The sequence below is a fragment of the Cibotium barometz genome, chromosome 62, assembly GCF_041138505.1.
Source record: "Cibotium barometz isolate CiBa-2024 chromosome 62, ASM4113850v1, whole genome shotgun sequence".
In the NCBI taxonomy this organism is placed as follows: domain Eukaryota; kingdom Viridiplantae; phylum Streptophyta; class Polypodiopsida; order Cyatheales; family Cibotiaceae; genus Cibotium; species Cibotium barometz.
In genome coordinates this window covers 32,987,796-33,004,925 of record NC_141107.1, presented here as the reverse complement: position 1 = coordinate 33,004,925, position 17,130 = coordinate 32,987,796, and the positions used below count along the sequence as shown (strand labels likewise).

The 17,130-nt window shown below is 39.9% G+C and overlaps 1 protein-coding gene across 1 annotated transcript; it reads left to right on the top strand.

Annotated features, from left to right (window-relative positions):
- The first annotated feature begins 13,335 nt into the window (after positions 1 to 13,335).
- Positions 13,336 to 16,899, top strand: LOC147604384 (lysine histidine transporter-like 8). The gene is made up of 5 exons (XM_086795757.1): positions 13,336 to 14,248; positions 14,700 to 14,833; positions 15,003 to 15,430; positions 15,556 to 15,687; positions 15,786 to 16,899. The coding sequence occupies exons 1-5, from the start codon at positions 13,644 to 13,646 to the stop codon at positions 16,272 to 16,274; spliced, it is 1,788 nt and encodes a 595-aa protein (XP_086651883.1). The 5' UTR covers positions 13,336 to 13,643; the 3' UTR covers positions 16,275 to 16,899.
- Positions 16,900 to 17,130: the final 231 nt, after the last annotated feature.

The following is a 17,130-nucleotide window of genomic DNA, read 5'->3' as shown; positions in this document are numbered from 1 at the left end:
CGTAGTCCACTCAATGACTGTGATTGTTGACTTGCATTCTGTCCAACCACATTTCCACTTACATCAGTCCTAATAGCATCTTTTTCAGCATCATACCAACTACTCATCTCATCAAATACAACATACTTGCTTACCCTCAATTCACGTGTAGTAGGATTATAACATCTATATCGCTTTTGCTCAAGGGAATACCTAATAAACACACATTTTTCTGCTTTTGGATCCAGCTTGGTACGTAACTCATGAAGCACATGCACATATACAATACATCCAAAAACTTTCAAGTGAGACAAATCAGGTTTCTTGCCAGTAAACTTCTCCTCTACCGTTACATCATGTATGGCAACACAGGAGTAGGTCCTGTTCATGATATAAACTGTTGTAGACACAGCCTCAGTCTAATAGCTACGTGGCATATTCTTCTCAGCCATCAATGCTCATGCTATCTCTGCAATGTGCTTGTTTTTTCGCTCAGCAACTCCATTTTTCTCCATGGAGTGTATCTACATGTAAATTGTCTATGAATGCCATTCTTTTACAAGAATTCAAAGAACTCATTGGAGAATTATTCTCCCCTCCATCTGACCTTATGCACTTTACATGCTTTCATGTCTATTTTTCAGCCATAACTTTGAAATTCTGAAATTGAGTGCAAACTTCACTCTTCTCCTTCATGTACACCCACACTTTCCTCATGTGGTCATCAATGAATGTTACATAGTACCTGCAGCCACCCATAGACCTAGTCTTCGCAGGACCCCATACATATGAATACACAACATAGACCTAGTCTTCACAGGACCCCATACATCTGAATGCACAACATAGACCTAGTCTTCGCAGGACCCCATACATCTGAATGCACAACATAGACCTAGTCTTCACAGGACCCCATACATCTGAATGCACAACATCTAGTACATTCCTGCTCACATTTCCATCATGTGGAAATACATGTTTTGTTTGCTTTCCAAATTGACATGCTTCACAAACTTTCTGCATACCTTCAACTTTAAACTTAGGCAGCCCTGTCACAATTTGTTTAGTCTGCATCATAGACTTCATTCTTTGCACATTGACATGCCCAATTCTCTTATGCCAAATGTTTGTATCTACAACTCCCGAACCAATTGCAAACATTGCAGCACTCACTTCAGGCATATTCACATTCACTGTAAACATTCTTTCCACTTGGTTGCCTTTTGCAACCAACCTGCACTTATCTTTGAAGTCTTTTACATAACAGCCATAAAGGTTAAACAACCAAACCTGCAAACCCTGCTCAATCATCTGGCTAACAAAAACCAGATTCTTTGTAATGTTCAGAACATGAAGTACATATGCAAGGTACTTCACTTTACCATCCTGTATAGACAATGGCACATCTCCAACATGGGTAATCGAATGAGCAGTGTCATCCCCTGTTTCAACAAAACCTGGTCTTTCAAGACTCTTCATTTTCTTGAACCACTCACCATGATTTGTCATGTGGTTCGAAGCACCTGAATCAACATACCATACAAAATCATCCTTACATGCTGCTACATCATTTCCAGACACAGCATTAACCACATGTTACATAACAAATAACCTCTCATTATCCTCATTATTTCTGCTAGAGGATGCATAGGTGTTTTGTTGCACTTTTCCATTTCGCATGTCACTCTGCTTCTTATAGCAATCTTCCTACACATGCCCATGCTTACCACAGTAAAAGCAGCCTCGTGTATCATTATGCTGCCTTTGCCAATACCACGACCTCGTTGACTCCCCCTGCCTCTAAATCGGCCTCTTCCACCTGTATGTTGTTGTTGTGAATCCTGGGACTATTGCTCCTGTGCTGACCATAATTCTGATTACCTATTCGGCCACCACCTTGGCCATGTCCATGACCTCTCCCTCGTCCTCTACCTGCACTTGTGTAGAAGGTCTGCTACTCTGAACTGTTTCTATTTTGTAAAGACTGTTGATCTTCACCCAAGTTCTTCTCTTCAATGATCAACATTGACACCAAATCTGTGAAGTTGGGAATATTCTCCCGAGTCTAAATAGACATCTTGAACGCCTTGTATTATGGCCCAAGGCCACGCAGACACACTTCCACCTTATCATCATCATCAACAGAAACACCAATTGATGCCAGGGATTCCACAATGCCCTTGATCTTCAAAGCATAATCATTCACAGACATATTCTTCTTTTCCACAGTATGAAGCTCATTCTTCAACTAAATTTTTTATGCCTTGGTGCTGGTTTCATACAGCGTCATCAAGGTGTCCCATGCCTCCTTAGGTGATTTGGCATCCTTGTATAGGCCCAATCATAGTGTCATGTATGCTGATAGAAAGCCAATACATGACTTTCCTTGCTCCTTGATTCCAATCCTTGAACTTTTATATCTGCAGAGCAGTTGGATTACTCTCTAGTATCTCCGATGCCTCCTCATGGTCACCTTCAATGGAGTCCCAGTAACCTTTTCCCATCAAAAAATTTGTCAATCTAAACCTCCAAGCATGGAAGTTATTCTTGTCAAGCTTCTTTGCAACAATCTGGTTTATTCCATCATTTGACATCTTTTCTACAACACAAATTTACCAACAGCACTCTTGCTTGACCTGTACAAATTGTTGTATTCTCTGCAGGGTACTATACTACACCCGAATTGTCACAACCAGTGACCTTACTTTGCATACATACACCCAATGGCAACTTTGAGACCTCTTTGCAGTACACACACACAGTGTCTACACAACCAATCGCCCTTCCTGCAATTTCAAAAATAGAGTTCTGCAGAGAATCGAAACTTACCTGCAGTGCTGGTGAACGCCTGTTAATAGAAAAACGAAGGTCCAGACGCGCCCGAAATGCATTTTCAATGCAAAAAGCTTTGTCCAACGAGAAAAATCCAATAGACAATATAGTTACCCTGTATCTTTGCTCGCAAAGAAAGCTTCTCAATCAGAGTTCGTTTGTCGATGCCTCTCGAAGAGCTCCCGAGACAAGGGTATAGTAGCCAACACAAAGGGGGAAGAGCAAATGAAGCTCTTACCCTTGTACCACTTCGTATGCTTCTCTTGCTTGCTGCTCAGCCCTTAGCATGAACTAGGCTCTGATACCATGAAAATATGCAGGGGAGAAGAGAGCTTGAGCTCTTGCAAGCACACACACACTCACACAAACCCTAGAAGAGAGCACACAAGGTGAGAGGCTGAAAATTCTTCTTCTTCTTCACACAACAAAAAAGGTCTACAAAGAAGATAAAGTGACTAACACACATAATAGAGTATATACAAGCGGTCCATAATGTAAACACGCTAAGAGGAGTGGGTCGATGTGGACTAGTCGGTGTAGTCCAGTTGTAGAATCTCTGGCGAAGATATGTCAGTGCCAGCTACCAAACTTGCTAGTGATATAAATGTCGAACGGTCATGCAGGAACCTCGTGAGTGTTAGCTCATGTTGGGCTTGACATCTCAATAGCTATTACCTCCAATGATTTTTTTTTTCCAAATTAGCCTCGTTGTGCGCGGCGCTACGCGAATCCACGGAGAAGGAGGGGGCTAAGTTGCGCAGGTTATTGAATCCAAAGCTTTGTTAAGATTTTTAATAATAAAGCTTTAATAAAACAAGCCTTTTATATATATATATATATATATATATATATATATATATATATATATATATATATATATATATATATATATAACCCACATCTACTTTTCTTTTAGCGCATCCCTGCAGCCAAATTCTAGGAGAGAAACTTCATAGTTTCTCTTAAAGCAAGTTCTTGCAATTAAATTTGCTAATAGGCGTTAAAATTTTATAAAGCCTATCCTCATCATTTTAAGAGAGAACATTTCAAGAGAACAACCTATCCTCAAAAAAAAACATTTCAAGAGAACTCACCACTCTCCATAAAAAGGCAACAATTCAGAAAAAAAAAATCAAAAATCTCAAATCTTTTAGAGGACGGAATAGAGCCAATCATTTCGTGACTAATTCAAAGCCTAAACTCTCCGCAATGGCTACTTTATCCATTCCGCCCACGGTACAAGAACAAATCTTAGCACTTCAAGAACAAATTGCTAGTGAATGAGAACTCCGACGTAAATTAGAGCATCAAGTCAAGCGTACCAAACGTAAACGCGATGCTTCTAATTCTTCGGACTCAGATGAGGAGGAAAGTGATCATGTTAGACGCACTGTTAAACCTACATTACGTGCTCAAAATTCCAAGAAAGACTCACGAATCAGTCAAAAGGCATTCACTTTCCAAAATTATGATGGCAAGCAGGATGCATGAGTTCTCATTGTTTGGATTAGCCAACTAGATGACTATTTCTCTGGCGAGAAGTTCTCTGAAAAAGATAAAATTAAACGTGCTTGTAATCATTTGATCGAAAGTAGCTTTATGGTGGAACGTGATTAAGTAAGGTAAACATCGACCTTCAACATGGAAAGAGTTTCAAAAACTCTTGAAGAAACATTTTCTACTATCTCAGTACAAGCTAAAGCACATCAACAATGGGACACTCTATGCCAGATTGATAAAGAGAATGCCCAAGCTTATATTGACAAATTTTGGGATATTCTTTGAATTCCACATCGATGGCTCGACTCAATGTTATTGAAGAAGACGACGAAGATTCTTTCAAGTAAGAGAGTAACTCTGATCCCGACTATTCAGATCAAGGTAAGTTTTCAATTCTTGCTTTATTGAAAATTCAAGGGAAAATAGAAGGAAAAACAATTTCTATATTGCATGATGATGGTAGTTCGCATGATTTTATTTCTGAGAATGCATTGAAAGCACTTAACCTAGATGCATCGTACTCTAGTTACAAAGTAAAAGCTGCATTTCAAGAAACTAAGTACAACTGCACCAAGGAAGTTAAAGATTTAGAATTACAAATGGGTTCAGTAAAAGAAAAGAGAACATTCCTAGTGGCACCTTTACAAGGTGTGGATGTCATCTTAGGTATGCCATGGAGACATGAGCATAACCCCCATATTGACTATGACACCCATGGCTAATAAAAGATGACCAAGAAATTTACTTTCAATGCCAAAACAAAGCTGAATTAGGCCCATTTTTTACTCATACTCAAGCAAAAAGAGCTATATGAAAAAAGGAGAAGACATTTTTTATTTTTGTCAACCAGCTTACTGCCCAGGATGACTCCAAATCAAATATGTCTCATGACCCTTTTGTCTCTAAATTCTCTAATTGCTTCATAGATGACTTACCACCTGGCTTACTAAGACCTCGTCTTACAAGGTGTGGATGTCATCTTAGGTATGCCATGGAGACATGAGCATAACCCCCATATTGACTATGACACCCATACCATATGGTTAATAAAAGATGACCAAGAAAATTGCCTTCAATGCCAAAACAAAGTTGAATTAGGCCCATTTTTTTCTCATACTCAAGCAAAAAGAGCTGTACGAAAAAAGGAGAATACATTTTTTATTTTTATCAACCAGCTTACTGCCCAGGATGACTCCAAATCAAATATGTCTCATGACCCTTTCGTCTCTAAATTCTCTAATTGCTTCATAGATGACTTACCACCTGCTTACCATCCAGAAGACCATAAAATTGAAATAATTCCTAGTAGCTCACTGCCATGTAAAGCTCCTTATAGAGTTAACATGCTTGAGCAGAAGGAAATACAAAGGCAAGTCGAGGAACTATTAGATAAGGAATTGATTCGACCCAGTAGTTCTCCATTTAGTGCTCCAGTCCTTCTCATTAAAAAGAAGAATGGTACATATCGTTGTGTATTGATTATCGTGCACTAAAAAAAATTACTATTAAGAATCGATATCCAATACCTCGAGTGGATGACTTGCTAGATAAACTTAAAGGAGCCCGAGTCTTTAGCAAGATCGACCTAAAGTCTGGTTATCATCAGATTCGAATGGACGAAGGAGATATCTACAAAACTGCCTTCAAGACCTAAACTGGCCATTATAAATTTTTAGTTATGCCATTCGGTTTGACTAATGCTCTAGCTACTTTCAACATAATGATGAATAGGATATTCTTGAAATATCAAAACTTTGTCGTAGTGTTTTTTGATGATATCTTAGTTTTCAGTAAGAATAATCTCAAGAGCATGAACAACATTTAGAAAAAGTATTCTCACTTCTTCAAGAGAATCAACTCTATGTCAATCCTGAAAAGAGCAAATTCTTCCAAGAAGAAATTGAATATCTAGGACATATTGTCTCTACTAATGGTATTAGAGTAGATCCTAAAAGATCAAAATCATTACTAATTGGCCTAAACCACGTGATATTCATGAACTCCGATCTTTTATGGAATTATGTTGCTACTACATGAAGTTCATTAGAAATTTTGCATATATTGCACATCCTTTGACTGAACTTCTTAAGAAAGCTAGACATTTTGATTGGACTAGTTGACAGGATCATTCTTTCGCTAAACTTAAGAAAGCATTGACCAATGCACCAGTTCTTACATTACTAGATTTTTAACGACCGTTCTTCATTGTAGTTATTGATGCTAGTGGACAAGGCTTTGGTGCCGTTCTTATGCAAGATGGACATCCAATTGCTTATGAAAGTCGTAAGCTTAAACCAGCTAAAAGAAATTATAGTACATATGACAAAGAATTAGCTGCAGTTGTCCATGCTTTAAGACTTTGGAAACATTATTTAGTGGGATCTGAATTCTTAATTAAGACAGACCAACAAAGCATTCGTCATTTGTTGACCCAACCATTGATCTCTAATCGACATATCAAATGGGCTTCATTTATCCAAAGTTTCCAATCCATGATTCAATATCAACCAGGCAAAGAAAATGTTGTGGCTGATGCTTTAAGTAGGCGTCCTAGTATTCACAACATTTCTGTTATTCAAAGTCAACCATTAAGCCCTATGAGAGAATCATATGATACATACCCAATTTTTTTTAAAAAAATGGACTAAGCTTAGAGACAACAATTGGAACCCTATTGGCGATTACTCATGCCATGATGGTTATCTTTTCTTCCAAAAAGGATTGTGTATTACAAAACCTTTCAAACAATTCATACTAGAAGAAATGCATCAACCACCATACATGGGTCATCGAGGTGTTTTAAATACCTTATAATTAGTATTGAGGGAATTATTTTGGCCTCATCTCAAACAAGATATAGCAAAATTTGTGGCTGAATGTTCTGTTTGTCAGAAAATTAAAAGCTACAAAGATAAAACCCAAGGACTCCTTACCTCCCTACCAATTCCTAATGATACTTGTGGGAACAAATACCCATGGACTTCATCACAGGTTTGCCTACTGCATCAAGTCATAACAATATGATTTGGATAATAATTGACCGTTTGAGTAAGCAAGCATACTTCTTACCTTGTAAGAAAACTTTGACTTCTCAACAAGCCGCGAATACGTTTATCAAACAAATCCTTGTACATCGCGGCTTGCCAAAAGTCATTATTTTTTACAGAGATTCAAGATTTTGTAGTAACTTTTGGATCACATTATTCTCCAACTTAGGCACTAAAGTAGATTTCTCAACAGCTTTCCATCCGAAAACAAATGGACAAACTGAGGTTACTAATAACACTATCTTAGATCTACGCAAAGCCTATGTTGCCCAACAACCTAACTCATGGGATAAGTACATTCATCTTCTCCAATTTTCTTACGATAATACTCCTCATTCAGCTACTGGTCAAGCACCTTTCGAAACTGTGTACGAAAAACTTTTGCCTATTCCGGCAACTAGACTTTCTCACAAAATCGAAGCTACTGATCAATTCACTATTGATTTTCTGAATGACGTAAAACATTCCATTGATCATGCTCTCAAGAAAAGTATGTTAAACAAGCAAATTGTAAACATAAAGCTATATCTTCTGAACTTGGAGACTATGTACTTTTGAAAATTGAAAAACGTCGACTTTAAAGCGTTGAAAAATTCCCAGCTATTAAGCTTGCACCAAGATTTTATGGACCTTTTAAAGTGATCCACAAAATTAATGATGTTGCATATAAACTTGAATTACCTTCTCATTGGCATATTCACAATTCATTTCATGTTAGCTTATTAAAACCTTATAAAGGACAACTTCCTGCTCATCCAGTATATGAAGAACCACCTCTTATTGAAGCAGACCAATAAATTTTACTCCCAGATACTATCATTGACCATCAAATTACACCAACTCATACTGGAAACCAATATAGCAAATATTTCATAACTTTCAAAAATCATCCTTGTGAAGATGCAAGATGGGTGCCTAAGAAATATTTTCGTGCTTTTCTTGAGATCCTCCGTTATTTTCAACAAACCAGTAATTGAGGGCAATTGCAAACTTAAGCAATAGGGAATGTTATGGGAATATATTTTAAGCCCTCTTAAAGATATTATTCTACCCTACCCTCTTAGATAATTCGGGGATGCTTGGATTATCTTTGCGTCATGCCAAATTATGTTAATATCCTGGATGATACCATTATAAATATTAATACATTTGGTGGATATTGACGTAAGCTTGGGATATCCAATGTTTGTTTCAGTTGGTTCGTGTGTAGGGGTGATTCCCGGGTTCCTTACGCCTGGCAAACATGTGTGTGATGATGGTTTGTATGCTTATGGAATATTTATTTCACCAATTTATTGTTGGTTATTTTATAGGTGAAGAGGATTGAAGAGAAGTTGCACAAATTTATTACTTGGCATACCATTTTTGTAAACAAGCTTTGTATATACATGTGCTAGCTTGTGCACATTTTGAAAGCCATAGTTTATCAAGCATAGACTTGATCTTTAATATTTGGTAAAGCGTGATATGCTTTAAACCCAAGCCTCAATTTATGGGCACTCTATTTTTGAAGATAAGAGAGTGTCGTGCAAGAAAAGCACCCTTTTTGTATTTTTGGAGGGTATGGCCTAAATTGGAATAAAGTATCTCGTAAATACTCACATGTGTGGGAGAAATTAGGCCATACACATGAGGGGGGATGATTGCACCGAATCTTGGAGCCGAATCTTTGTGAGCCAAGTATTTTATTTGTTTTTGAATATTTTGGTTATGCTCATGTGATGTTTGATGAATTGTTTGAATTTAAATCAATTCTTGCAATTTATTTGAGTTCTATCTCCCTAACAATTTAGATCCGTGGTATGCTTCTCGTCGAGATCCCCCGTGCTTTCCCGTTTCAAGCTTAGTGTTAGAGGCTTGACACAAGCTTCACACACAAGACTACCACATGCCAATTAATGCCTCTTACTTAAAAGGCACAGGCAAACACCAAAGGCATCCAAAAATCATCAACCATGGCATATGAGTATCCATCATATTATTATTTTTTCATTTGGAATGCCTTATTAAACATACGATTGATACCCTTTTATGCAAGTTAATCAGTCCTTGCACCAAATCAATAGAGAGTATTAGGAGAATCAAATGCAACCCTTAATTAACAACAAAACGCTTTGCACAAATGGCTCACTGCTGTAAATTGCCTCTGTTCGACCAGTGACTAAAAGGCTTAAGATGACTGTTAATCCTCAAAAGGCACATGATTAAGACTCGATTAATTACCAATTAACAATCTCAAGGTTCATGGAGAGATCGCCGCCAGCAGCCTGAAAATAGGACCCGAATGTAGGACTCATTTTTGTCATCTGCGTATGGCCATGGAAAGCTCAAGGAAAGCAGAAACACAGGAAAAAAGAATGCGAGCTCCAAATTTTGTCCTCAGATCAAAATTTTTGGTCCCCCTGTCCTCATATCTGGTCCAATTCCTTCAAATTCTGGCTTCTATCACTATGATTGACCCCCAAATTCATCAATCCTTGCTTAGATTTGATGCTATCCTCTCATCCCAAATCAAGAATCCTTCTAATTTTCAGATTAATAGAAGATTAATGAGAAACTTAGGCAAGGGTTTGGATCAAAAACTTGAAATGTGATTCCACATCAATTTTTTTTAATTTAAAACACAGAAAAATCGTATGGATTTAGAATCTGGCAGGCCAATCTCTACTCTATATAATTCAAAAACTTTGTCTTCAAAATTTTGCATAGATTATTCTCCAAAACCAACCATCACATCTACTCTATATAATTGGGGGTTCGTTATAAGCATAGTTGTGTTGTTCCTATTCTAATAATTAGAAATTGTCAACCACATCAATTCTCCTTAGTTTACAATTCTTATGTAGGAGAAAATTAACCATCCATCACATCTACTCTATATAATCGGGGGTTCATTATAAGCACAGTTGTGTTGTTCCTATTCTAACTAGAAATTGTCAACCACATCAATTCTCCTTAGTTTACTAGTCTTATGTAGGAGATAATGAACTATAAGTAATTATTAAAGTAGTTGTTGACGACATAAAGTCTTAGACAAATCATAGCATAGGGGGCTTGTGTTTGAATGGATTATTTTTTCTAGGTTAGAGTCATTATTCATAAATGTCATGATGACAAATGTTCTTTATAAACTCTCTATTATCTAGGATTTTAAGTGACCCTCCCCTACTTTCGTGCCTTGGCATGAGTCCAATACTTGTACGAGAATAACTCTTGTAAAAAAGGCATCCAATGGCAATAATAAGACTCATACAAAATCTAAAAAATTGAACGGTACAAAGAAATATCTCGTGGTAGTGTGTAAGAGTTGTCTTTTCAGCCTATGACATGAAATGATGTGAACAAAATTGTGAATCTTGTTCAAAACGAAACTTGGTGGATTGATAGTGGTGCAAGCTCTCACATGCCCTCACTTAAGGAGTATTTTAGCTCATCAAAACCATTTAATGGTCCTAAAGTTTATGGTGTACAAAATTATATTGTTCAAAATGGAATTTTGGTGGATCAAGCTCTCATATGCCCTTTCTTAAGGCGTATTTTAGCTCATCAAAACCATTAATCGGCCCTAAAGTTTATGATGTACAAAATTGTTAATGCTATTCAAAATGGAATTTTGGTGGATTGATAGTGGTGGAAGCTCTCATATGCCCTCACATAAGGAGTATTTTAGCTCATCAAAACCATTAAATGGTCCTAAAGTTTATGATGATGTACAAAATAACTAAATGTACTTCTTGGCGAGAGGGAGAAGTCTAAGTAAATACAAAGATTGGTAAAAATAAAAAGTAAGAGATATTACCATTTTACTTTCCATCACCAAGATATCACCTTTAGTTGGTGCTCCTTTCATATCCAACCTCCATTACTATCATTTTGTATGCCTTCCAAATTCCCAAATTCAGAATACATAACAATGAAATCCCATTGACAAACACAAGCGTGTGTGTTGATTTTATTCTTAGTATATTTTGTTATAAAACTTCAGACTATGTACTCATAATACAAAAAGATCAAACCATTATGTGTAATGTGCTATAGAGGAGGTTACTAAATTTTGTATAGCACATGCTATAGTTTGAAGGCTATATGGTTCATGCTTAGTAATTAATATCTCTAATATGAAGCAATCACAATCCTACATCTTATTATCTTGGACCTCATATGCCTAGAAAGTCAGAACATGGCTCAAGTTGGCCAATCTTCAAGCCTCATAATAGCAATGCTTCGTATGCATGGTGGGTAGTGGCACTGCCCATCTACACATAAATAATTGGCACTACCCATGTACAATGTGACTCTATAAGACACTGGTTTAAATTGTGAAGAGGCATGTCAACAAGGCTTGGATTAGGTATGCATAGATGGGCACTCCCCACCATCAACACGTGCTGGGTAGTGGCACTGCCCATCTACACATAAATAATTGGCACTCCCCATCAATTTCTTATGTGTAGACATTGTGACTCTATAAGACACTAGTTCAATTCTGAAGAGGCGTGTCAACAAGGCTTGGATTAGGTATGCATAGATAGGCACTCCCCATCAGTTTCTTACATGTAGATGATGCGACTTTATAAGACATCTAAGTTTAAATTATGAAGAGGAGTGCCAACAAGGCGTGGGATAAGTTAGGCTCACTTTAACAATTAACCTAGAGCTCAATAAATTTTCGAAAAATATCTCTCAATTTCGTGTGAGAAAGAAAATGACCCACCTCAAAATTTTAAAGTACTTAGATGGAGGTGTGAATTAAAGGCTTACTCAAATTTATAACACCTCTACTTCAATCCATGTTGAGAAGGAATGATGAGGGTTTTAATAGAGAGTCTCTTTGAGTTTTGGATGGTGAAATCCTGTGCCTATAAGATCTCCCCCAGTAATGAGGGACAAGCCGATGAGCATTGACTAGTTTGAAGGTGTTTTTTAAGCATAAGAGTCAACATTTGACTAGTTTGGTTGACATATGGACCACAAATGTCAATGAAGATCTTAAGCATTTGAGTGCCTCAACTATTCTTTTGGTTGGAGGGTGGGTATTGGGCCGACTTGGTGTAGCTCGTTGATTCTCAATAATAAGAACCCGGCTTTTAACCCCATCCCAAATTAGCCGGAATGACAACTTAAATCTCTCACCAAGAAAAAAAAAACTTTTGGTCGACTAAGGGTGGATTCAGTTGGGATGGTGAAAGATCGCATTTTTTTACCACACATGGATTCCCTTGTAGTTCACACGCTCTGTTGGTAACCTTAACACCATTTTACCTCCATCACCAAATGGGCATGGCACAAGTGGTTAGAGCTCTTCTCCTTTTGTGGTGGGTCCTAGGTCTTGCGAGTTGGCCTCTTTGCTTGGTGGAGTCCTTGAGGCCCGAAGCTTTTCGTGATGGCAACAGACACCTTGATGTGGAGTTTTAAGGAATTGAGCGATGGCAACCCACTCTCACACACCCCTTTTCTGCTAGTAGGTGTCAGGAATTGAGCGACGCCAACTCATGCACACACGCCACCCATCTAAACCGTTCTTAAAAGAAATCAATTTTGCTAGTTAAGATTTCCTTAAGAAGGACGAGTGCTTGGAAAAAACATATTTTTCAACCAATCAAAATGAGGACAACTCTTAAATGTAACCGATTCGAAAAGTGTACTATATGCTGGTTTTATAACTAAAATATCTGAAGAAGCATTCCTTAAAATGAGGGCTACTTAGAATCTCAGCCGGTTTTTCTCTTAATTTTGGGCGGTACAAATACGCTAGAATGCGGAATTGAGAAGAAGGACCATCAATTTTGCTAGTTAAGGCTGGCTTGCTTATTAAGAAGGATCTGGCGGAGCAATTTGGAAATTTGGCCAGAATAAGATATACATACAGTTGACGACCTGGTCCGGACTGTGGTTCTCAGTGGAGTGGACACAGTGCACAATGTGAATCGGGATATGAAACTTTGAAATTCTCTCTCATGATGATGCGGGCAGCTTCGACGATAGTGTTGTCGGGGAGTAGCTGTCGGAGACGGAGAGGGCGGCCGTGGTAAATTTTGTCCGTTGGTTGGCTTGGAGACTTGGTCCTATGGCCCCGTGCCCACCTTGTTTCTTTTACAAGCACACTCACTGTACAAGTGCGGGCAGCGCAGCCGCCAGCGTGCTTTTCAGATCAGCTCCCTGCTCACTCTACAGTGACCATTTTCTAGTAGGTCGTGAGTGGGTCTGCTTGTGCATAGAAAACCCACTACCTATAATTTGGGGGCGCCCTTCTCGTTCTACCCAATTTGCAGCAGGGCCATCTCCATGGCTCGCACCATGGACACCGTTGAAGAAGGTGAAGAAGATCTCAGCTTCCAGCCACACCCCCACCCAGACATGGACAGCACTGACAGAGAGCTTGTCTCAGTCCCTGCCACACCAAAGCGAGTCACCCCCCCCTTCACCCCCCCTTCCCACTCCCCTAACCACCCCTCCTCCTCCTCAAACCCTAACCCCAGCTCTGCCCCCTACCCGAGCCATGGCCCTCATGCTGTGCCCTCTTCCTCCTCCCATACCCCCACCGGCGGCGGCACCACCCGCCCCTCATCCTCTTATGCCTCCCCTGCCGTCCCCCGCTCCCCCCTCATCGCCGGCGGCAGCAAGACGCCTCGCACTCCTTGGACGCCCTCCCGCCTCCTCACACCGCGCTTCCTCAGCCCCATTGGCACCCCTGTCAAGAAGGCTATGATCAACATGAAGTCCTACCTCGAGGAGGTCGGTCATCTCACCAAGCTCAACCCCCAGGACGCATGGCTTCCCATCACAGAGTCCCGCACTGGCAACTCCTACTACGCGGCTTTCCATAACCTCAATGCTGGAATTGGCTTTCAAGGGCTGCTCTTGCCCTTTGCGATGTTCTACCTTGGATGGTACGACGCTATTCCATTTCATGTTGTCTGTTCATCGGTGTTGATTTCGGAAATTCTGTATTTTGCATGTTTGGGTATGGGAATATGTGTTTCTTTTAGGGTGTACATGCTTAACTATGGGAAAATGACCTCCTTCTGAGTGCTTATATGTATGAGCTGGGAGATTTGCTACCTCAAACGTTTGATATGGAAAATCTGCTTGTTTTAGGACTTATATGTGTGGGCATGGGAATTGTACATTTGCACGTGTTCCTTTTCAGCCTTACGTGTGGGATACGAGCCATTGCTTTGTTATGTGTTGTTTAGCACATACATGCATGGGTATTGTCTGCTTCGTTTGTGGTGTAAATTCTCTTATGGGTACGGGAACCTGCTTCTTTTAGGGCTTACATGAATGGGAAATGGTGCCTTTGTTTTGTTTTGGGGCTTACTATTTCTCTCTGGGTTTCAGGACTTGGGGCCTCATTTCCCTGGTTATTGCTTACCTTTGGCAACTGTACACAATGTGGATCCTCATTCGTCTTCATGAAGCCACACCAGGCGTGCGCTACAGTCGCTACGTGCAGTTAGCCCAAGCTGCCTTTGGTAATGTGACATGTTTTCCTATGCTTTTCTGCAGGGGCTGGGGTTTTGTATGCTCATGCATGCTTTTCTTCAAGGGCAAGAAATCTGTACATGCACCTGCATGCTATTCTACAGGGGGTTTACTTATGCTTTGCAACTCTAAGGCCCATCTTACATGGCATTTATGCAGGTGATCGATTGGGATTCTGGCTAGCCACTCCACCCAACATCAATCTCACAGCAGGAACTGCCACCACACTTATCGTCATAGGAGGGGGTACCCTTAAGCTCTTCTACAAGATAGTCTGTGGGCCGGATTGTGGAGCAAGCCCCCTCACCACGATTGAGTGGTACCTTGTTTTTGCGATGCTCTCCATAGTTCTGGCTCAGCTTCCTAACCTAAACTCCATTGTGGGACTGTCCTTGCTCGGGGCTCTTACAGCAATCACGTACTGCACAATGTTGTGGACACTATCCATTAGCAGAGCCCGGCCGCCTGGTGTCAGCTATACTGCCGAAGAGGGAACGTCTACAGTGGCTCACACTTTCAAAGCTTTGAATGCTCTTGGTATTGTAGCCTTCTCTTTTCGAGGTCACAACTTGGTTATGGAGATTCAGGTAGCTTTTCACCCAATTTTATGGACGAAGGGATTAACCAATGATCTACAATAATGTCAAGATACTCCTTGGTTTGGCCCGCACATATCAATCTAGATCTAATTATAGTTTTTCTGCATCTCCAGGCTACTATGCCTTCAACCTTAAAACATCCTGCTCATGTTCCGATGTGGAGAGGAGCAAAGGTTGCAAATGCAATCATTGCAGTCTGTTACTTCCCAATCGCCATTGCAGGGTACTGGGCTTATGGCAGCATGGTAAGTGTGATTTTTGCTTCCCCTTTCATGTGACCTTCAACATCGATGACCAAACATAGCCCCTAATATCTGATTGTTTCCTTTGATTTTGGCCACAGATGCTCTCTACAGGAATCCTTTTTAGCGTCTACGCATTCCACCAGATCGACATATCCCGGCCCCTCATGGGGTTGCTCTTTATATTGGTGGTCATCAACTGCTTGAGCAGCTTTCAGATTTATTCCTTTTCGATATTCGACAATTTTGAAGCTGGCTACACGGCAAAGAGGAACCGGCCAATCAGCAAGCATGTACGGGTCATCTTCCGGATATTCTATGTGTTCACAAACTTCCTGATTGGTGTGGCATTTCCATGGCTGTCGAGCTTGACGGGTTTGCTGGGAGGATTGACCAGTGCCCCAGTAACATTTGCCTACCCATGTTTCATGTGGCTTGCCATTAAGAAACCCAAAAGGTACAGTTTCAGCTGGTACTTGAATTGGACCCTTGGTGTGTTAGGGATGCTGATGGCAGTCGCCTTCACGACGGGCGCCATTTGGAGCATAGTGGAGGCTGGCCTCAAATTACACTTCTTTAAGGCTTCATGAAAGCTGCAAGCCAACTCCATGGGGTTGTTTTGGATGAAGCTGTTCTTCTTGGGGTGGGGGTCTACTCCTTTGTTTCAAACTCTTACTTTTGCATTGAAAGTTATGGTGGGAAGTGTGCTTTTCTCAAACAAGCCTTGAACAAGGAGAGGGGTAAGATGCAAGGACGTCGAATCGCTTTTGCCTACTGTGGTGTGTGTGAGTAGTTATTTGCTGACAAATGGGAGGACTGTCTAGTGAGAAGTCTTGCTTTCACAACCCAAGAAAACCCCATCAAAAAGGCTTCATGTTGCCATTGCTTGCCTACTTTTTGGTGTCAAAATGCGAGACTCTATTACTGAAGCATGGAGTTCCATGAGATGGGTTGAAGATGAAATGTAAAATAATGGAGGCCAAGCAATGCTGCTAGCCCACTTGTCTGCTTTTGGGTCTTAAGAGTTTACAAATTTTTTAAGCTCTTGTGAGTGATTAATGTGTGATTCTTGGACATTTTGGACCTCTTTTTGATGTAAGGAAAACTCGACCCGGATTACTTACTGCGCACATGCAGTATTTTTTTAAAAAAATTCTTTGCAAGAAAGATTCAGAATTAAGTAAATGAATTTTGACAAATCCAAGTTTAGGGATACCTACTCCTGTTTATTAAAAGCAGTGGTTTGTCTGTCACATCCGGAAGGCAAGCATTTTCTCGGAGGTAGATTCTATGCTTTCAAGGAATTGGCAAGCTGTCGAATTTCTTAGTGAAAGATTCTATGCTTTCATGGAATTCGCCAGTTGTTGTAGAATCTGCAGAGTTGAAAACATTTAGTGGTTTGGCCCCAAGTCCCACCTTACGTTAGAAGATCGCCTGCTTTTGGTT